The following is a 17,355-nucleotide window of genomic DNA, read 5'->3' as shown; positions in this document are numbered from 1 at the left end:
CATGTCAAGTCATTTCAACCGGTCTGTCTGCAACCCCTATGGTTCAATTTATAGGTGCTACTGCGTGAGATTGCATCTAGAGGTAGATGGTGTTAACTCTGCTGTCTGTGTCTGTTAATGCATTTGTCTTATTCCTACCCTATCCACTAACAATTAATCAAAAACACCTTTGGAGTAAAATAATAAACAGCTTGGAGAAACAGTGCTAAGATAAGATGACCACCGCTATACTAAAATGTCAAGTTGTATTGCCATTTTATAATGATGCATAATTGGATGATAGATTGGTGGAGTGGCTTTTAAATCGGACAGTGACTATGGTTACCATTTGTCAGTGACTATGGCTACCATTGGTCAGTGCCATGTTAGGTTGGTTGCAGTGATAGTTCCTAGACGTCAACAGTGCAGAGGAGCTGACTGCCAGGCTGGGCTGACTCCATTATGGTCATCTTGGGCTTCTTCCTGGTTTCCTCCTCTCCTTAGCCAGTTTCCTCATCTCCTCTTGCAGTTTGTTCAGGATGTGAAGATTTGGCCTGTTCTTTTTGGCATACTGCTGAAGTTCAATCACACTCGTCTGAATTTTCCTTTTTCACCATCTATATTACCTCTCTGCCGTACATGCGGAGCAGTGACCCCAGTTCTTCACGTGGGGGTGCAGCATCTGTAGGATCTTCTGAGACGCCAGCTGCTTCCCCACACGCTTATTCTTGCACCATCCGCGCACGGTGTGCTTGCCACACATCATCACATATTCACTCTTCTGGTTCTTTCCTGGGATCACCTCAAACTTGATGCTGTGTGTCACCCATTCCATGGTTTCTCTTAAGGCACTCGTGTAGAATCTGAATGGCGAGAGTAAGCCTGCTTTATTGGTCAGTTCGTACACCCTTGAATCTTCAATACTGATATTAAAATACTCCAGCTCATCCCTCTACCAGCTTCTCCTCAGACGTCTGCTTCACAAAGTCAGGGATGAGGATCTCCAGTGTGGCTTGAGCAGCTTTATTCTCTGGCAAGTTTTTTACTGCTTGCAGTTCCTGTGCCATATGTCGCTCCTCTATAATGACAGAGGCTCCAAAGGGTTCACTTGGGTTCTCACATTCAAAAAAAGTTGTAAACAGGTCGGACCTTTAGGACACGTTGCAAACTTCAGATTTCCCATTTGGGTTAATGACAAACTCTTTCTTGGTGGGGGTATCTGATACAGACAGAGTGATGAGTTTCTGGTTGGCAGGCAGAATGGGTCTCTCTGACTCAGCCTGTTTCCTCTTGATGTCCCTGTTGAACTGCCTGCGCTCTGCCCAAGTATGGAACTTCTTCACGGTCACTATCGATTCATCTTTGCACACCTCCACCTTGGCCCTGACCTGTCCCAGAGCCCCCTGGGCCATCTCAAAGGAGTGGGGCATCTTGCCATGCAGGACAGGGCACCCCTTTATGGTCCCAACTGTGACCAGGCCTGTCTCTATCTCCGCCTCCACCTCTCCCTCCCCAAGCCCACAGTGGTAAAGCGTCCTCCTGGGCCGTGGAGTCAGGCTCGTCTGGTCTCTCCACGGAGTCTGCCTCCTCCCCAGGCTTCACCAGAGACACTTCAGCGTTGGGTGTCACCTCTCCGTTCTGTTCCCTTTCCTCGTGATCCTTCATCTTCCTATAGTGCAGGCAGGGGATGCTACTGGTGGGAGGGTCGCGTTTCCTGATGCTCCCGGTCCCCAGAAAGTAAGGTCTGGACCAGGTCACCACTCTGGTCTCTCTGTGCAGGTAGACTGGAATGCCAGAGTTATGGAATGTCATGATCCATCCGTCAGGTAGTGGAGCTTAGTGGGTGGACGCCACGACTCTTCAGGACTGTCTTAATTTTGGTCATCATGGGCTGAACACCTCCCTCCACATCCCCGTCGGATGCGTGGTCACTGTCCCCTGCATACTCAGCAGCCCCCTCTGCCAGGCGCATCTTTTTGGGCACAGGCATTGCCTCCTCCAGCAGAGCGTCTACATCACTGTCAAAGTCCTCCTCATAGGAGTTATTTAGGTTAACTTCGTCAGCGTGCTCCTGTTGAACTTTGACCTCTGACCTGAACCCCCCCTGCTGCAATCCTCCAGGAAGTCCTGACTGAAGTCCTCCAGCTCATCTAGGACCGCAAACTCCACTTTGTTCTCCAGGTCTGCCTCCGCCTCCTCCCCTCTCCTCCCTGCACTGACACCGACCAATTCCCCAGCCCTGACCTACTATCCACAGCCCCCTGGCTCTGTATCAGCATCATGAAACTCACCATTAAGGCCCTCTGAGCTGGTCTCCCCTCCACCACCACACTCCTGACCTATTCCTGTGTACAGCACCTTCCTATCTTTGCTCCAGCTGGTATCTACAACGCTGACACTGATCTTAATGTCTCTGAGTAACTTGAGGTCTGCAAGAACTTCGGTGACGGGGGTGCGTGGCGGGCTGTTGTAGGGCACGGGGTGCTAGGTTCGGCCTCATCTGACAGGTTATTAATGAAGGTTGATGGAGCCCTTGGTGTGGAGCCCCAGGCCCTGCTGGGGTGTGTGTGTGTCCATCACCACCAGAGCTAACGTCCATTTCCTGCGTCACTGGACGTTTGCAGGGGGTGGTGGAGGCTGCGCTTACCATTAAGGCCCTCTGGAGTTAAAATCATCAGGTGGCTCAAATGGTAAGGGGGATAATATTTCATCTATCTCCATGTTGACTGCGTCTTATGAATCATAAATACAACTGCTCTATGGGTCACACTGATTCTTGTTTTGGCTATATATTTGATCTATCTATCTATCTATCTTGCTTCTTGGTCATTATTACTCCTATTTACAAGTACACTATATATACACACAAAAGTATGTGGACACCCCTTCAAATTAGTGGGTTTGGCTATTTCAGCCAACACCCATTGCTGACAGGTGTATAAAATCGAGCACACAGCCATGCAATCTCCATAGACAATCATATGCGCTCAGTGACTTTCAACGTTCGCACCGTCATAGGATGCCACCTTTCCAACAAGTCAGTTCGTCAAATTTCTGCCCTGCTAGAGCTGCCCCGGTCAACTGTAAGTGCTGTTATTGTGAAGTGGAAACGTCTAGGATCAGTAACGGTTCAGCCGTGAAGTGGTAGGCCAAACAAGCTCACAGAACGGGCCTGCCAAGTGCTGAAGCGCATAGCACGTAAAATTGTCTGTCCTCGGTTGCAACACTCACTACAGAGTTCCAAACTGCCTCTGAAAGCAACGTCATCACAAGAACTGTTCGTCAGGAGCTTCATGAAATTGGTTTCCATGGCCAAGCAGCCGACACAAGCCTAAGATCACCATGCGCAATGCCAAGCTTCGGCTGGAGTGGTGTAACGTTTCGCCACCATTGGACTCTGGAGCAGTGCAAACGCGCTCTCGAGTGATGAATCACGCTTCACCATCTGGCAGTCCGACGGACGAAAAAAGAAATGGTTTGTCGAAATTGGTGTGGAAGAACTTGACTGGCCTGCACAGAGCCCCTAACCTCAACCCCATCGAATACCTTTGGGATTAATTGTAATGCAGACTGCAGCCAGGCCTAATCGCCCAACATCAGTGCCCCGACCTCACTAATGCTTGTGGCTGAATGGAAGCAAGTCCCTGCAGCAATGTTCAAACATCTAGTGGAAAGCCTTCCCAGAAGAGTGGAGGCTGTTATAGCAACAAACGGGGAGGGGACCAACTCCATATTAATGCCCATGATTTTGGAATGAGATGTTCAACTAATAGGTGTCCACATACTTTTGGTCATGTAGTGTATATTCCTGCTACCAGTCACTTTTCAGTTCATTCTGAAACTATTTAGACCCCTTGACTTTTCCCACATTTTGTTATGTTACAGCCTTATTCTAAAATGGATTCAATTGTTTCAATCTACACCCAATACCCCATAATGACAAATATCACATTTACATAAGTATTCAGACCCTTTTAATCAGTGGTACTTTGTTGAAGCACCTTTGGCAGCGATTACAGCCTCGAGTCTTTTGGGTATGACGCTACAAGCTTGGCACACCTTTATTTGGGGAGTTTCTCCCATTCTTCTCTGCAGATACTCTCTCAAACTCTGTCAGGTTGAATGGGGAGCGTCCGCTGCACAGCTATTTCCAGGTCTCTCCAGAGATGTTCAATCAGGTTCAAGACTGGGCTCTGGCTGGGACACTCAAGGACATTCAGAGACTTGTCCCGAAGCCTCGCCTGCGTTGTCTTGGCTGTGTGCTTAGGGTTGTTGTCCTGTTGGAAGGTGAACCTTCGCCCCAGTCTGAGGTCCTGAGCGCTCTGGAGCAGGTTTTCATCAAGGATCTCTCTGTATTTTGCTCTGTTCATCTTTCCCTCGATCCTGATTAGTCTCCCAGTCCCTGCTGCTGAAAAACATCCCCACAGCATGATGCTGCTACCACCATGCTTCACCATAGGGATGGTGCCAGGTTTCCTCCAGACGTGACGCTTGGCCTTCAGGCCAAAGAGTTCAATCTTGGTTTCATCAGACCAGAGAATCTTGTTTATCATGGTCTGAGAGTCCTTTAGGTGCCTTTTTGCAAACTCAAAGCGGGCTGTCATGTGACTTTTACTGAGGAGTGGTTCCGTCTGGTCAATCTACCATAAAGGCCTGATTGGTGGAGTGCTGCCGAGATGGTTGTCCTTCTGGAAGGTTCTCCCATCTCCACAGAGGAAGTCTGGAGCTCTCTCAGAGTGACCATCGGGTTCTTGGTCACCTCCTTGACCAAGGCCCTTCTCCCCCGATTGCTCAGTTTGGCTGGGCGGCCAGCTCTATGAAGAGTCTTGGTGGTTCCAAACTTCTTCCATTTAAGAATGATGGAGGCCACTGTGTTCTTGGGGACCTTCAATGCTGCAGAAAGCTCTGCGGACAATTTCTTCAACCTCATGGTTGGGTTTTTGCTCTGACATGCACTGTCAACTGTGGGACCTTATATAGACAGGTGTGTGCCTTTCCAAATCATGTTCAATCAATTGAATTTACCACAGGTGGACTCCAATGTGTAACGATCCCGGCTGTCTGAGTCGGGTCCTGGTCGTAATCTCCAGTTTCCCGAGGGTTCGGGAACGCTCCGGGGAGCGCTCTGGTTTCCGCACCTGCTTCCCATTAGCAATCTGCACACCTGGGCCTAATCAGCACCTTTCTTAGGCTCTGGCCCAACATCCAGTTCCTGCCGGATCGTTAGCCATGAACAGTAGGTGTTCTGTGTATCAGTTTAGAGTGTTCTAGCGTGAGTTTTGTTATTTTGTACTTTGTTGAGTTTTTGTGTTCTTACCTCCGTGTTTGTTCCACCTGCAGTCACACGTCCGGAACCTTTCACCCCACCTCTGCCTGATGGTCGGTGGCTGCCGAGCCATCACTGGACCCAGTACTGCACCCCACAACTACTCAACCACGCCGCCCGCTCTGTCCCTGGATTATACTGCACCTTTTGTCGTATCTAATAAACCCACCTTCGCTCAACTTCCTTGTCTGGTTGTTTTGGGTTCTGGGCTGAGGGAACTGTGACAGAACGATCCGGCCAAATATGAACCCAGCGGACTCCTGGACTCTGTTCGCCAGGCCATTACCCAGCAGGAGAAGATGTTGGGCCATCATAGCATGGTACTACAGGAGATCGCTGTTGTCAGTTCGGAACCTTTCTACCGGCCTGACGGAGGTCCAGAACCAACGCCAGTGTCCGGTGGAGGACTCACTACCGGTTTCACCCATCTCGCCTGCCGCTTCTGAAGTTGTGTCCCTCCGTGAGCCCAAGGTTCCGACGCCGGATAAATATGAGGGGGAGCTGGGAAGATGCCGTTCCTTCCTTATGCAGTGTGGATTAGTGTTCGATCTACAGCCCTACTCTTATGCCACTGACAAGGCTAGGATAGCCTTTTTGATTGAGTTGCTGCGTGGTCGAGCGCTGAGTGGGCTTCAGCCGTTTGGGAACGACAGGATCCCTGCATGGCTTTACCAGGGGTTCACGGCCGAGATGAGGAAGCTCTTCGACCATTCCGTCCGAGGGAGGGACGCAGCTAGGCGTCTGTTTTCTTTCACCAAGGAACTCGCAGCGTGGCGACTTGTGATCGAGTTCAAGACGTTGGCTGTGGAGAGTGGGTGGAACGAGGAGTCTTTGCAAGCGGCCTTTTACCAGGGCCTGTCGGAGCAGCTCAAGGATGAGTTGATCTCCTATCCGGAGCCTAGTGACCTGGACAGCTTGGTAGCCTTGTCTATTCGGGTGGATAATCGAGTCCGAGAGCGAAGGAGGGAGAAGCAATGGGGTCCGTCCAATCGATCAGCTTCTCAGTTCCCAGTCGGGTCGGGTGGTGGACCAGAACACGCCGATCATTCTCCCACCACTAAGGATTAGTGGGAGAGGACCTCTCTCCCGATTCTGAACCCATGCAAGTGGGGCGGCACGGGTTAACCAAGGAGGAGCGTCAACATAGACGTAAGACCAACTGCTGCCTCTACTGTGGTCGCTCGGGACATTACATCTCCACTTGTTCCCGGCGGTCGTCAACTGCCCGGCTCGCTAAAGTTGGGAGGACTTTTAGCCGAGCCAGTTTCAACCTCTCAGTACCTCTGTCAGACCCCGCTTCCCGGCTACCCTTGTGAACAGGAATCAGAGCTTAGCGCTTAACGCTTTTATCGATTCAGGTGCCGATGGAAGCTTTCTTGATGCCGAGTTGGTGGAACAGCTGGGGCTTTCAAGGAGCAATTGCCGAAGCCATTGAAGCGACCACTCTGAACGGCAGTAGTCCTGGCACGTATCACGATGAGGACTGAACCGTTAAGATGCGGTTGTCGGGGAATCATTCGGAGATGATTTCATTTTTCATTCTGCCGTCTTCCCATGTTCCTCTGGTCCTTGGATACCCCTGGCTGAAGGAACACAATCCCACGTTCGATTGGGTGACGGGCAAGGTAACGAGTTGGAGCCTTGATTGTCATGCTAACTGTCTCAAGACTGCCTGCCCCATTCGGTTCCCAGTCAGGTGATTGAGGCTAAACCCCCAGATTTGTCCCTGGTTCCCGAGACATATCACGATTTGGGGGAAGTTTTCAGTAAGCAGAAGGCTCTGTCACTTCCTCCCCCACCGACCATATGATTGTGCCATCAACCTGGTTCCTGGAGCTGTCTACCCAAGGGAAGGTATACAGGTATCTCCCGACCTGAACGTGAGGCGGAGACCTACATCAAAGGAGTCCCCAGCTGCTGGTCTCGTTCGTCCCTCGTCATCACCCCTGGGGCAGGATTCTTCTTTGTGGGAAAGAAGGATGGCTCTCTTCGACCTGTATTGATTATCGGGGGTTGAATGACATCACGGTCAAGAACAAGTATCCCCTGCCCTTGATGAGTTCTGCCTTCGACTCTTACAGGGTGCTGACGGTGTTCACCAAGCTAGACCTACGCAATGCGTATCACCTGGTCCGGATCAGAGAGGGGGGACGAGTGGTTGAGGGGTTTCGTACACACCGATGGGTCACTAGGTATCAGGTGATGCCGTTTGGACTGACCAATGCTCCAGCGGTATTCCAGAGTATGGTGAACGACGTCCTGAGAGATATGATCGGTCTCTTCGTGTTTGTTTACCTGGATGACATCCTGATCTTTCTCGAAGGAACCTTCCGACCACGTCCAGCATGTCCGGCAGGTTCTGCAGCGATTAGTTGGAGAATCGTCTGTTCGTGAAGGCCGAGAAGTGCGAGTTTCACGCCCACACTACATCCTTTCTCGGGTACATCATCTCCAGGGGTGAGATTAGGATGGATCAGGAGAAGGTTAGAGCGGTTCTGGAATGGGTCCAGCCCGGTACGAGATTGCAACTCCAGAGATTTTTTGGGGTTTGCGAATTTCTACCGCAGATTCATCCGGGATTACAGCCGTGTGGCCGCTCCATTAACTGCCTTGACTTCCAGTATCAGGACCCTTCAAGTGGAACCGGAGGCGGATCGAGCGTTTCTGGATTTGAAGAGGCGATTCACCAACGCACCGATTCTCTCTCTCAACCGGACACGGCCCGTCAGTTTGCCGTTGAAGTGGACGCGTCTGATGTGGGAGTTGGCGCCATCCTGTCGCAGCGATGCTCCACGGACAGTAAACTCCATCCCTGCGCCTACTACTCGCCGCTTCGCCTGCAGAGAGGAATTACGATGTGGGTAACCGGGAGCTTCTCGCGGTGAAACTTGCCTTGGAGGAGTGGCGCCACTGGTTGGAGGGGGCGGAGCAACCGTTTATTGTCTGGACTGACCACAAGAATCTTGCTTACGTGCAATCGGCTAAACGTCTCAACTCCCGCCAGGCCAGGTGGGCGTTGTTTTTTGGACGATTCAAGTTTGCCCCTGACGTTCCGACCTGGATCTAAGAACGGCAAGGCGGACGCCTTGTCCCCGGATGTTCTCCAAGATGGAGGAGAGTGGGTCCAAGACCGAGACTATTCTCCCCGGAACTGCGTCGTGGGAGCAGTGATGTGGAAGATTGAGGAGGAGGTGCTGGCGGCCCTTCGGACTCAGCCCGGTCCCGGTAACGGTCCACCCGGTCGGGTTGTTTGTGCCTGAGTCGGTTCGCCCTGCTGTCCTCAAATGGTCCCACGCCAGCAAGATGGCTTGTCACCCCGGCGTGGCTCGGACTATGGCGTTTCTTCGCAGACGCGTTTTGGTGGCCTGCCATGGCCGAGGATACTCGGGGTTTTGTTGCTGCCTGTCCAGTGTGTGCGCAGAATAAGAGTACCAATCGGCCCAGCTCTGGACTACTTCACCCCCTTCCATTCCCCGGCGTCCATGGTCGCATCTGGCCCTGGACTTCGTCACGGGGTTGCCCGCTCTGAGGGGAACACGGTCGTTCTGACTATCGTGGACAGATTCAGCAAGTTCGCCCACTTTGTGCCTATTGCCAAGCTTCCCTCTGCCTCGAGACGTCCGAGATCCTGGTTAGGGAGGTTTTCAGGGTCCACGGTTTGCCCAGTGATATCGTTTCCGACCGTGGCCCTCAGTTTACCTCTGCTGTCTGGAAGTCCTTCTGTTTGGCCATTGGAGCTACAGTCAGTCTCACATCTGGTTTTCACCCCCAATCCAATGGTCAGGCGGAGAGAGCCAACCAGAAGATGGAATCCACGCTACGCTGTCTGGTCTCTTCCAACCCCACCTCCTGGGCCTCTCAGTTGCCTTGGGTTGAGTATGCCCACAATACTCTCCCCTACATCTGCCACTGGGATGTCTCCCCTTCCAGTGCCTGTATGGCTACCAACCTCCCCTGTTCCCTTCTCAGGAGAAGGAGCTCTCAGTGCCTTCTGTTCAGGCCCATATTCCGCGTTGCCACCGGACCTGGCATCGGGCCAGAAAGGCACCCTTAGAGGTTCGGACCGGTATCAGCTCCAGGCGAATCGTCGCCGGATCCCCGCCTCCCACCTATACCATCGGAGATAGGGTTTGGTTGGCCACACGGGATCTTCCGTTACGGACTGAGTCTAGGAAGTTGTTACCGAAGTTTATTGGTCCGTTTGTGGTGGAGAAGGTGATCAATCCAGTGGCAGTGCGACTCAAACTACCGAGGACGCTCAGAGTCCATCCCACCTTTCATGTCTCCTGCCTCAAGCCTGTCTTCCTCAGTCCTCTGTTGCCTCCTCCGCCTCCCTCCTCCTCCTCCTCGGATGATCGGAGGTGGTCCTGCCTACACGGTGCGTCCGCATATGGATTCCAGACGGCGGGGCCGGGGTTTCCAGTATCTCGTGGACTGGGAGGGTATGGTCCTGAAGAGAGGAGTTGGATTCCGCGCGACAGGTCCTAGATGCGGATCTCATCAGGGACTTTTACCGCCTCCATCCTGGCGCTCCGGGAGTCCGCCCGGTGGCGTTTGCGGAGGGGGTACTGTAACGATCCCGGCTGTCTGAGTCGGGTCCTGGTCGTAATCTCCAGTTTCCCGAGGGTTCGGGAACGCTCCGGGAGCGCTCTGGTTTCCGCACCTGCTTCCCATTAGCAATCTGCACACCTGGGCCTAATCAGCACCTTTCTTAGGCTCTGGCCCAACATCCAGTTCCTGCCGGATCGTTAGCCATGAACAGTAGGTGTTCTGTGTATCAGTTTAGAGTGTTCTAGCGTGAGTTTTGTTATTTTGTACTTTGTTGAGTTTTTTGTGTTCTTACCTCCGTGTTTGTTCCACCTGCAGTCACACGTCCGGAACCTTCACCCCACCTCTGCCTGATGGTCGGCGGCTGCCGAGCCATCACTGGACCCAGTACTGCACCCCCCAACTACTCAACCACGCCGCCCGGCTCTGTCCCTGGATTATACTGCACCTTTTGTCGTATCTAATAAACCCTCACCTTCGTTCAACTCTCCTTGTCCTGGTCTGCTTTTGGGTTCTGGCTGAGGGAACTGTGACACAATGAAGTGGTAGAAACATCTCAAGGATGATCAATGGAAACAGGGTGCACTTGAGCTCCATTTCGAATCTCATAGCAAAGGCTCTGAATACTTATGTAAATAAGGTATTTCTGTTTCTTATTTTCAACTTTTCAAAAAATCTGTTTTCGCTTTGTCATTATGGGGTATTGTGTGTAGATTGATGAGGAACATTTGTAATTTAATCCATTTTAGAATAAGGCTATAAAGTAACAAAATGTGGAAAAAGGGAAGGGGTCTGAATTCTTTCTGAATGCACTGTACATACAGTGGGGAGAACAAGTATTTGATTCACTGCCGATTTTACAGGTTTTCCTACTTACAAAGAATGTAGAGGTCTGTAATTTTTATCATAGGTACACTTCAACTGTGAGAGACGGAATCTAAAACAAAAATCCAGAAAATCACATTGTATGATTTTTAAGTAATTAATTTGCCTTTTATTGCATGACATAAGTATTTGATCACCTAACAACCAGTAAGAATTCCGGCTCTCATAGACCTTTTAGTTTTTATTTAAGAAGCCCTCCTGTTCTCCACTCATTACCTGTATTAACTGCACCTGTTTGAACTCGTTACCTGTATAAAAGACACCTGTCCACACACTCAATCAAACAGACTCCAACCTCTCCACAATGGCCAAGACCAGAGAGCTGTGTAAGGACATCAGGGATACAATTGTAGACCTGCACAAGGCTGGGATGGGCTACAGGACAATAGGCAAGCAGCTTGGTGAGAAGGCAACAACTGTTTGCGCAATTATTAGAAAATGGAAGAAGTTCAAGATGACGGTCAATCACCCTCGGTCTGGGGCTCCATGCAATATCTCACCTCGTGAGGCATCAATGATCATGAGGAAGGTGAGGGATCAGCCCAGAATTACACAGCAGGACCTGGTCAATGACCTGAAGAGAGCTGGGACCACAGTCTCAAAGAAAACCATTAGTAACACACTACGCCGTCATGGATTAAAATCCTGCAGGGCACGCAAGGTCCCCCTGCTCAAGCCAGCGCATGTCCAGGCGCGTCTGAAGTTTGCCAATGACCATCTGGATGATCCAGAGGAGGAATGGGAGAAGGTCATGTGGTCTGATGAGACAAAAATAGAGCTTTTTGGTCTAAACTCCACTCACCGTGTTTGGAGGAAGAAGAAGGATGAGTACAACCCCAAGAACACCATCCCAACCGTGAAGCATGGAGGTGGAATCATCATTCTTTGGGGATGCTTTTCTGCAAAGGGGACAGGACGACTGCACCGTATTGAGGGGAGGATGGATGGGGCCATGTATCGCGAGATCTTGGCCAACAACCTCCTTCCCTCAGTAAGAGCATTGAAGATGGGTCGTGGCTGGGTCTTCCAGCATGACAACGACCCGAAACACACAGCCAGGGCAACTAAGGAGTGGCTCCGTAAGAAGCATCTCAAGGTCCTGGAGTGGCCTAGCCAGTCTCCAGACCTGAACCCAATAGAAAATCTTTGGAGGGAGCTGAAAGTCCGTATTGCCCAGCGACAGCCCCGAAACCTGAAGGATCTGGAGAAGGTCTGTATGGAGGAGTGGGCCAAAATCCCTGCTGCAGTGTGTGCAAACCTGGTCAAGACCTACAGGAAACATATGATCTCTGTAATTGCAAACAAAGGTTTCTGTACCAAATATTAAGTTCTGCTTTTCTGATGTATCAAATACTTATGTCATGCAATAAAATGCAAATTAATTACTTAAAAATCATACAATGTGATTTTCTGGATTTTTGTTTTAGATTCCGTCTCTCACAGTTGAAGTGTACCTATGATAGAAATTACAGACCTCTACACGCTTTGTAAGTAGTAAAACCTGCAAAATCGGCAGTGTATCAAATACTTGTTCTCCCCACTGTATCTACCTCAAATACTCCAGTATTCTTGCACATTATACCCTGTATATAGCTTCCTCTCTTATTTCGTATGTTTTTTATTTTCTTATTATTTTCTTATTAGTTATACTTTTTTAATATGAAATACTGCAATGTCTGGTAGGGCTTTCAAGTTTGTATTTCACTGTGCTTGTGCATGTGACAAATAAAATGTGAAACTTTTCCCACGTGACATTTTTCACGAGATTTGTTCACGTGAGAAATGTATGTGAAACATCACACATTTGAAAAGCATGTGTATGACTCACACAAATTTCACGTGAAAACCCCCACACACATTTTCTCACGTGTTCTTTCACATGTGATTTTTCCATGTGTTTTTTTGTTGTTGTAAGGGAGGCAATATAACCTGGGAAGTATGTCTTTCCAACAGCTCACATGAGACACAGTCACTAATGCTGACCTCTGAGCAGTTATGCAGCACCTGGGAACCAATTAGTAGCCTTAGGAAGAGGTAGCTTCTACCCCTGGGGCCTCATTTAACAGGTGTGCATATGCAGAAATATGCACATTAAATGTATGTGTGGGATCAATTTCACATTTATAGATTTATCAAGATTGAGGTTGTAATTAAATTGAGATTATGTGTACTTAGGATAACTTTTTATAACACGATTACATTATATGAAGTTGTTACTTTGCAAGGTGTTGGATGGCTTGGTAGCCAGCAATAAAAAGTTGATGTTATCTGAAGTTGTCAGAATCTGATAATTTCAAGTAGATATCTTTTAAATGTTGTGTTTCTCTTATATCTTCGTAATAACACTATAATAACTCTTTTTTATTATAGTCCATCACTCACTGAAGATCGCTGAGTGCTCCCGTGGCCTTCTTGCTTGTGTTTTTAGAACATTCATGCCATTAGATCAGAACCTTATGACAACCATCAGAAAACATTACCTTTGCTCTATGTAGCGTACATCCTCTGTTTGCTGGAAGCACTCTCTTTCTGATCATGAGGGCTGTTCTTAAACCTACAGCTGTCAATACAGCACAGAGTCACACCTTCTCTCTCTACATGTGCAACCCTGAAACAGAGTAGTTTCAAAGCCTAAGGAAATCCTGGTTGCTGGAGCGCTCATTAGAGACCCGAGCAGCACCTAGGGCATCATGGCCCTATCAATACCAACCAGGTCAAAGAGTCTGACTGTTGTCCATAATGACTCATAAATAGCCCTCACCACAGACAGCCCTGTGCTGCAAGGTAGTGGAACATCAAAGGCTCTGCCAGACCACTCAGGCAACCCGGAGAGGGCACAGAGGGGTGACATCAGAGCTCAACACACAGGTGGCAAGATGCCAGAGCTGAGAAGTGGCATGAAAAACAAAACACTATTAACATGGTTTTTGTTATAGAAGCACAAGGAAAATCTTCTGCTATAGGTAGATCTTTGTAGGAGTCTTATACAACCATGAACCACACATATTCTGAATGCATAATAGCCTAGTCCTTTAATTCAGTATGAATAGTCACATACATTATTCATGCAGCACATTCATTGTTTAAAATAGCATTCATAAGAAGAGGTATTGTGTAGGCATACAGTACATTATCTGTGTAATAATTTAGTCACCTTAAATATGTGTGTGTAAATGTGTTGTCAAAACATTGTGTGTAGCCTACACATGCCAATGGAGACTTAGGAGCTTTTACCATCCATACACTCTTAGGAAAAAAAGGTGCTATCTAGAACCTAAAAGGGTTCTCCTATGGGGACAGCCAAAGAACCCTTTTGGAACCCTTTTTTCTAAGAGTGTAGCCTACTGGTCCCCTGCTGAAAATAAACTGCCTTTATGAGGAAAAATGCACACCTGGAGAACTGGTGTAGCCTATGACAGAAAGCACAAATTGATCTTACCTTACAGTCCTCTGTGTGGGATCGGACGGAATAATCCTCTGATAAATACTTGAGAAAGAAGAAGTCAAACTCCTCATATTTTTCCTGAGCGTGTTGGTCCAGCCTCATGTACGCCTGGATACAGATGCTGCAGACATCCTCATCATCCCCACCGCCGCTAAACAAATCCAAAACCATGTTCTGAAGACTGCAATTTAAACTGTCTGGGCTTGACATCCCCAACAGTAAGTCAGAAATGGTGTAAGAATCACAAAAAGAGAGGCTAAAATTCCTAAAATAATCAAGTAACATCTGTGACGAGAACGTTGATTGAGTTGAGGACCTAAAGCCAGTTCTTTGTCGATACAATGTGGTGCAGGCTGACTCCAGGTGTGTGTGGTGGCTTTGAGCATCAGTGCAATGAGGACTTGGAGCAGCGGATTTGGTCAAATTGCTTAGAAAAATACCACATTTTCCCTCATTTAGAGCCGGGTGGACCCTGTCAGTCGCGTTGATCCAGATTTTGCGGTTGCTCCTATCCTTGGACCTCAGCTTAACTCCAGCACACAGCCAGAGGTGATCAGAGAGAAGGACAGTGAAAAATAATAGGGATGCCAAAGACATTCGCCATTTCTGTACCCTCTCGGAATCGGCACAGGGTTTATCGTTTTGTTTGGGTGCACAACAGATTTTTAACACGGCGTCATCTTCCCTTCGAAACATCCAAGCACCCCTGATCATATTTTAGGGGGTAGACAAAAGCGATCTCAGATGGCTTTTTCACCTTTGCAATATATCCCCCGAACAATGTCACCTACCTCGTTTGCAACATGGTGATGGGAAGCATTTTTCCCAAGTTGTTGTGTCAAGAAATCAATCCAACTCCAAACCCCGGCGTCTAATCCATTGCAAATAGATAACGTCCGGCATAATATTCCCTATACACCGAAAATTGTAACATGTTGTGAAATCCTACTGACACCTCCAGCACCGGTGCAGCATCACACAAGAAACGCATAGCACGTACAAATACGAAATCTTTACTCTATATCTGCCATCCTCAAACATGACAATAGTCTTATTTTTTCTTCCGTTTTTAGTTCAAAAAGCGACATTTGCCTCTCATCTTCTCCTTCCCTTTGATAGTCCTAGTTTAGTCTGTCGCCATCTTCGGTTTCGCACAGAAAACCTTCAGATTATTTAATTCAAGGGGGGTGGAGCGCCTGCGCTCTTGGTCGCGGCTGTGGTTCCACATCTCCTCTCACATTCCCATTAAAGGTTCAATGCAGCCGTTTTTATCTCAATATCAAATCATTTCTGGGTTACAATTAAGTGGCTTACTGTGATTGTTTTTAAAATGGTAAAAAATAAACAAAAATAGCTTCTTTGCAAAGAGCAATTTCTGAAGCAAGAATTGTGCTAGGTAGGACAGTCTGTGAGTGGTCTGAGTGGGGAGGGGAAAACTGACAACTAGCTGTTATTGGCAGAGAGGTTTGGAACTCTTTCTTATTGATCTATTAACTAATTTACCACCTGGTAATGTCACCAGGCAGGCCAAAACTATATCCCACCAAAACAGGCTGGAATTATAAGAGGTATTTTCAAACAGCTCCTACAGTAAAAGGGCACTATCATAATTTTCATAATTTCACAGAATTATTCCAACCTCATGGTGTGGAAATATATATAAAACATAAGAAAATCACGTTTTGGACTGCACTGGGCCTTTAACGCAAGCCCATTCATTCCCCAACTTTCATTCAATCCTTTCATTGGGCATCCTTACCCAAGGAGGAATTTAAGGAGAGAGATTAAAAACCACATTATTCATCTGGCTTGCAAGGTTTGCAAGAAAATATGTAATGTTATGTTACAAAATAATATTCCATGGTAAACAGATTTAGATTATGGTTTGAGTGTGGTAATACTACAGGTTTTGAGTGTGGTAATACTACACAAAACAAAAGTGAGGTCACAGGATTTGTATAATGTTTGTTCATTTCACACGTCTTTGATGGTGTTTTCCTCACAGAGAACCTCCCCCCAACATATTTTAAAGAAGAGGTGGGATGGATTGTCATCAAGTACTACTGTAGGCCTACTACTACTGCCTGACTAGGCTACTATTACTACTACAGTTTATAACCATAATAATCATAATAACAATCATAATTAGCACCATTAGCATCATCATCAATCATCACAATAATCCTAATCTCTATATATGGTTCTGCAATCTGCACATAAGAACAAAAGTGGGGTCCAAAATTATTGACACCCTTGATAAAGATGAGCAAAAATGGCTCTATAAAATAAATAATTCAAATACTGAGCTAGATGGTATGCAAAAAAAAAACGTGGAAATTATATTATTTTATAGTAATAGAATTGCTCTGAGAAAGAGATTTTGTTTAACAAGTAATATTAATTTTTTTCTCAAAAAGGTAGGGGTCAAAATGATTGACACCCCTGTTTTCAATCCCTTTCAATACCTCACCTCAAATCAAATCAAATCACATTTATTGGTCACATACACATGGTTAGCAAATGTTATTGCGAGTGTAGCGAAATGCTTGTGCTTCTAGTTCCGACAGTGCAGCAACATCTAGCAAGTAATATCTAACAGTTCCACAACAAAAACCTAATACACACAATCTAAGTAAAGGAATGGAATAAGAATATATAAATATATGGATGAGCAATGTCATTATCAGAGTGGCATAGTCCAAGATGCAATAGATAGTATAGAATACAGTATATACATATGAGATGGCTAATGCAAGATATGTAAACATTATTAAAGTGGCATTATTAAAGTGACTAGTGTTCCATTTATTAAAGTGGCCAGTGATTTTCAAGTCTGTATGTAGGCAGCAGCCTCTCTGTGCTAGTGATGGCTGTTTAACAGTCTGATGGCCTTGAGATAGAAGCTGTTTTTCAGTCTCTTGGTCCCAGCTTTGATGCACCTGTACTGACTGCGCCATCTGGATGATAGCGGGGTGAACAGGCAGTGGCTCGGGTGGTAGTTGTCCTTGATTATCTTTTTGGCCTTCCTGTGACATCGGGTGCTGTAGGTGTCCTGGAGGGCAGGTAGTTTGCCGCCGGTGATGCGTTGTGCAGACCGCACCACCCTCTGGAGAACCCTGCGGTTGTGGGAGGTGCAGTTGCCGTACCCGGTGGTGATACAGCCCGACAGGAT

General features: G+C 47.7%; 1 protein-coding gene and 1 pseudogene across 1 annotated transcript; both read right to left on the bottom strand.

Moving 5' to 3' along the window:
• Positions 1–295: 295 nt before the first annotated feature.
• LOC123491576 lies at positions 296–2,700 on the bottom strand (annotated as a pseudogene).
• Positions 2,701–14,066: 11,366 nt separating this feature from the next.
• On the bottom strand, positions 14,067–15,412 carry LOC123491594 (transmembrane protein FAM155B-like). The gene has a single exon (XM_045222748.1). It carries the CDS (start codon positions 14,895–14,897, stop codon positions 14,067–14,069), a length of 831 nt encoding a protein of 276 aa, XP_045078683.1. The 5' UTR covers positions 14,898–15,412.
• Positions 15,413–17,355: the final 1,943 nt, after the last annotated feature.

Source organism: Coregonus clupeaformis, chromosome 9 (genome assembly GCF_020615455.1).
Source record: "Coregonus clupeaformis isolate EN_2021a chromosome 9, ASM2061545v1, whole genome shotgun sequence".
Lineage (NCBI taxonomy): Eukaryota > Metazoa > Chordata > Actinopteri > Salmoniformes > Salmonidae > Coregonus > Coregonus clupeaformis.
This window is presented reverse-complemented; position numbering and strand designations above follow the sequence as displayed.

Excerpts from the sequence above, each read along its gene's own strand:
- LOC123491594 (XM_045222748.1), bottom strand. The coding sequence starts at position 14,897 with ATGATCAGGGGTGCTTGGATGTTTCGAAGGGAAGATGACGCCGTGTTA.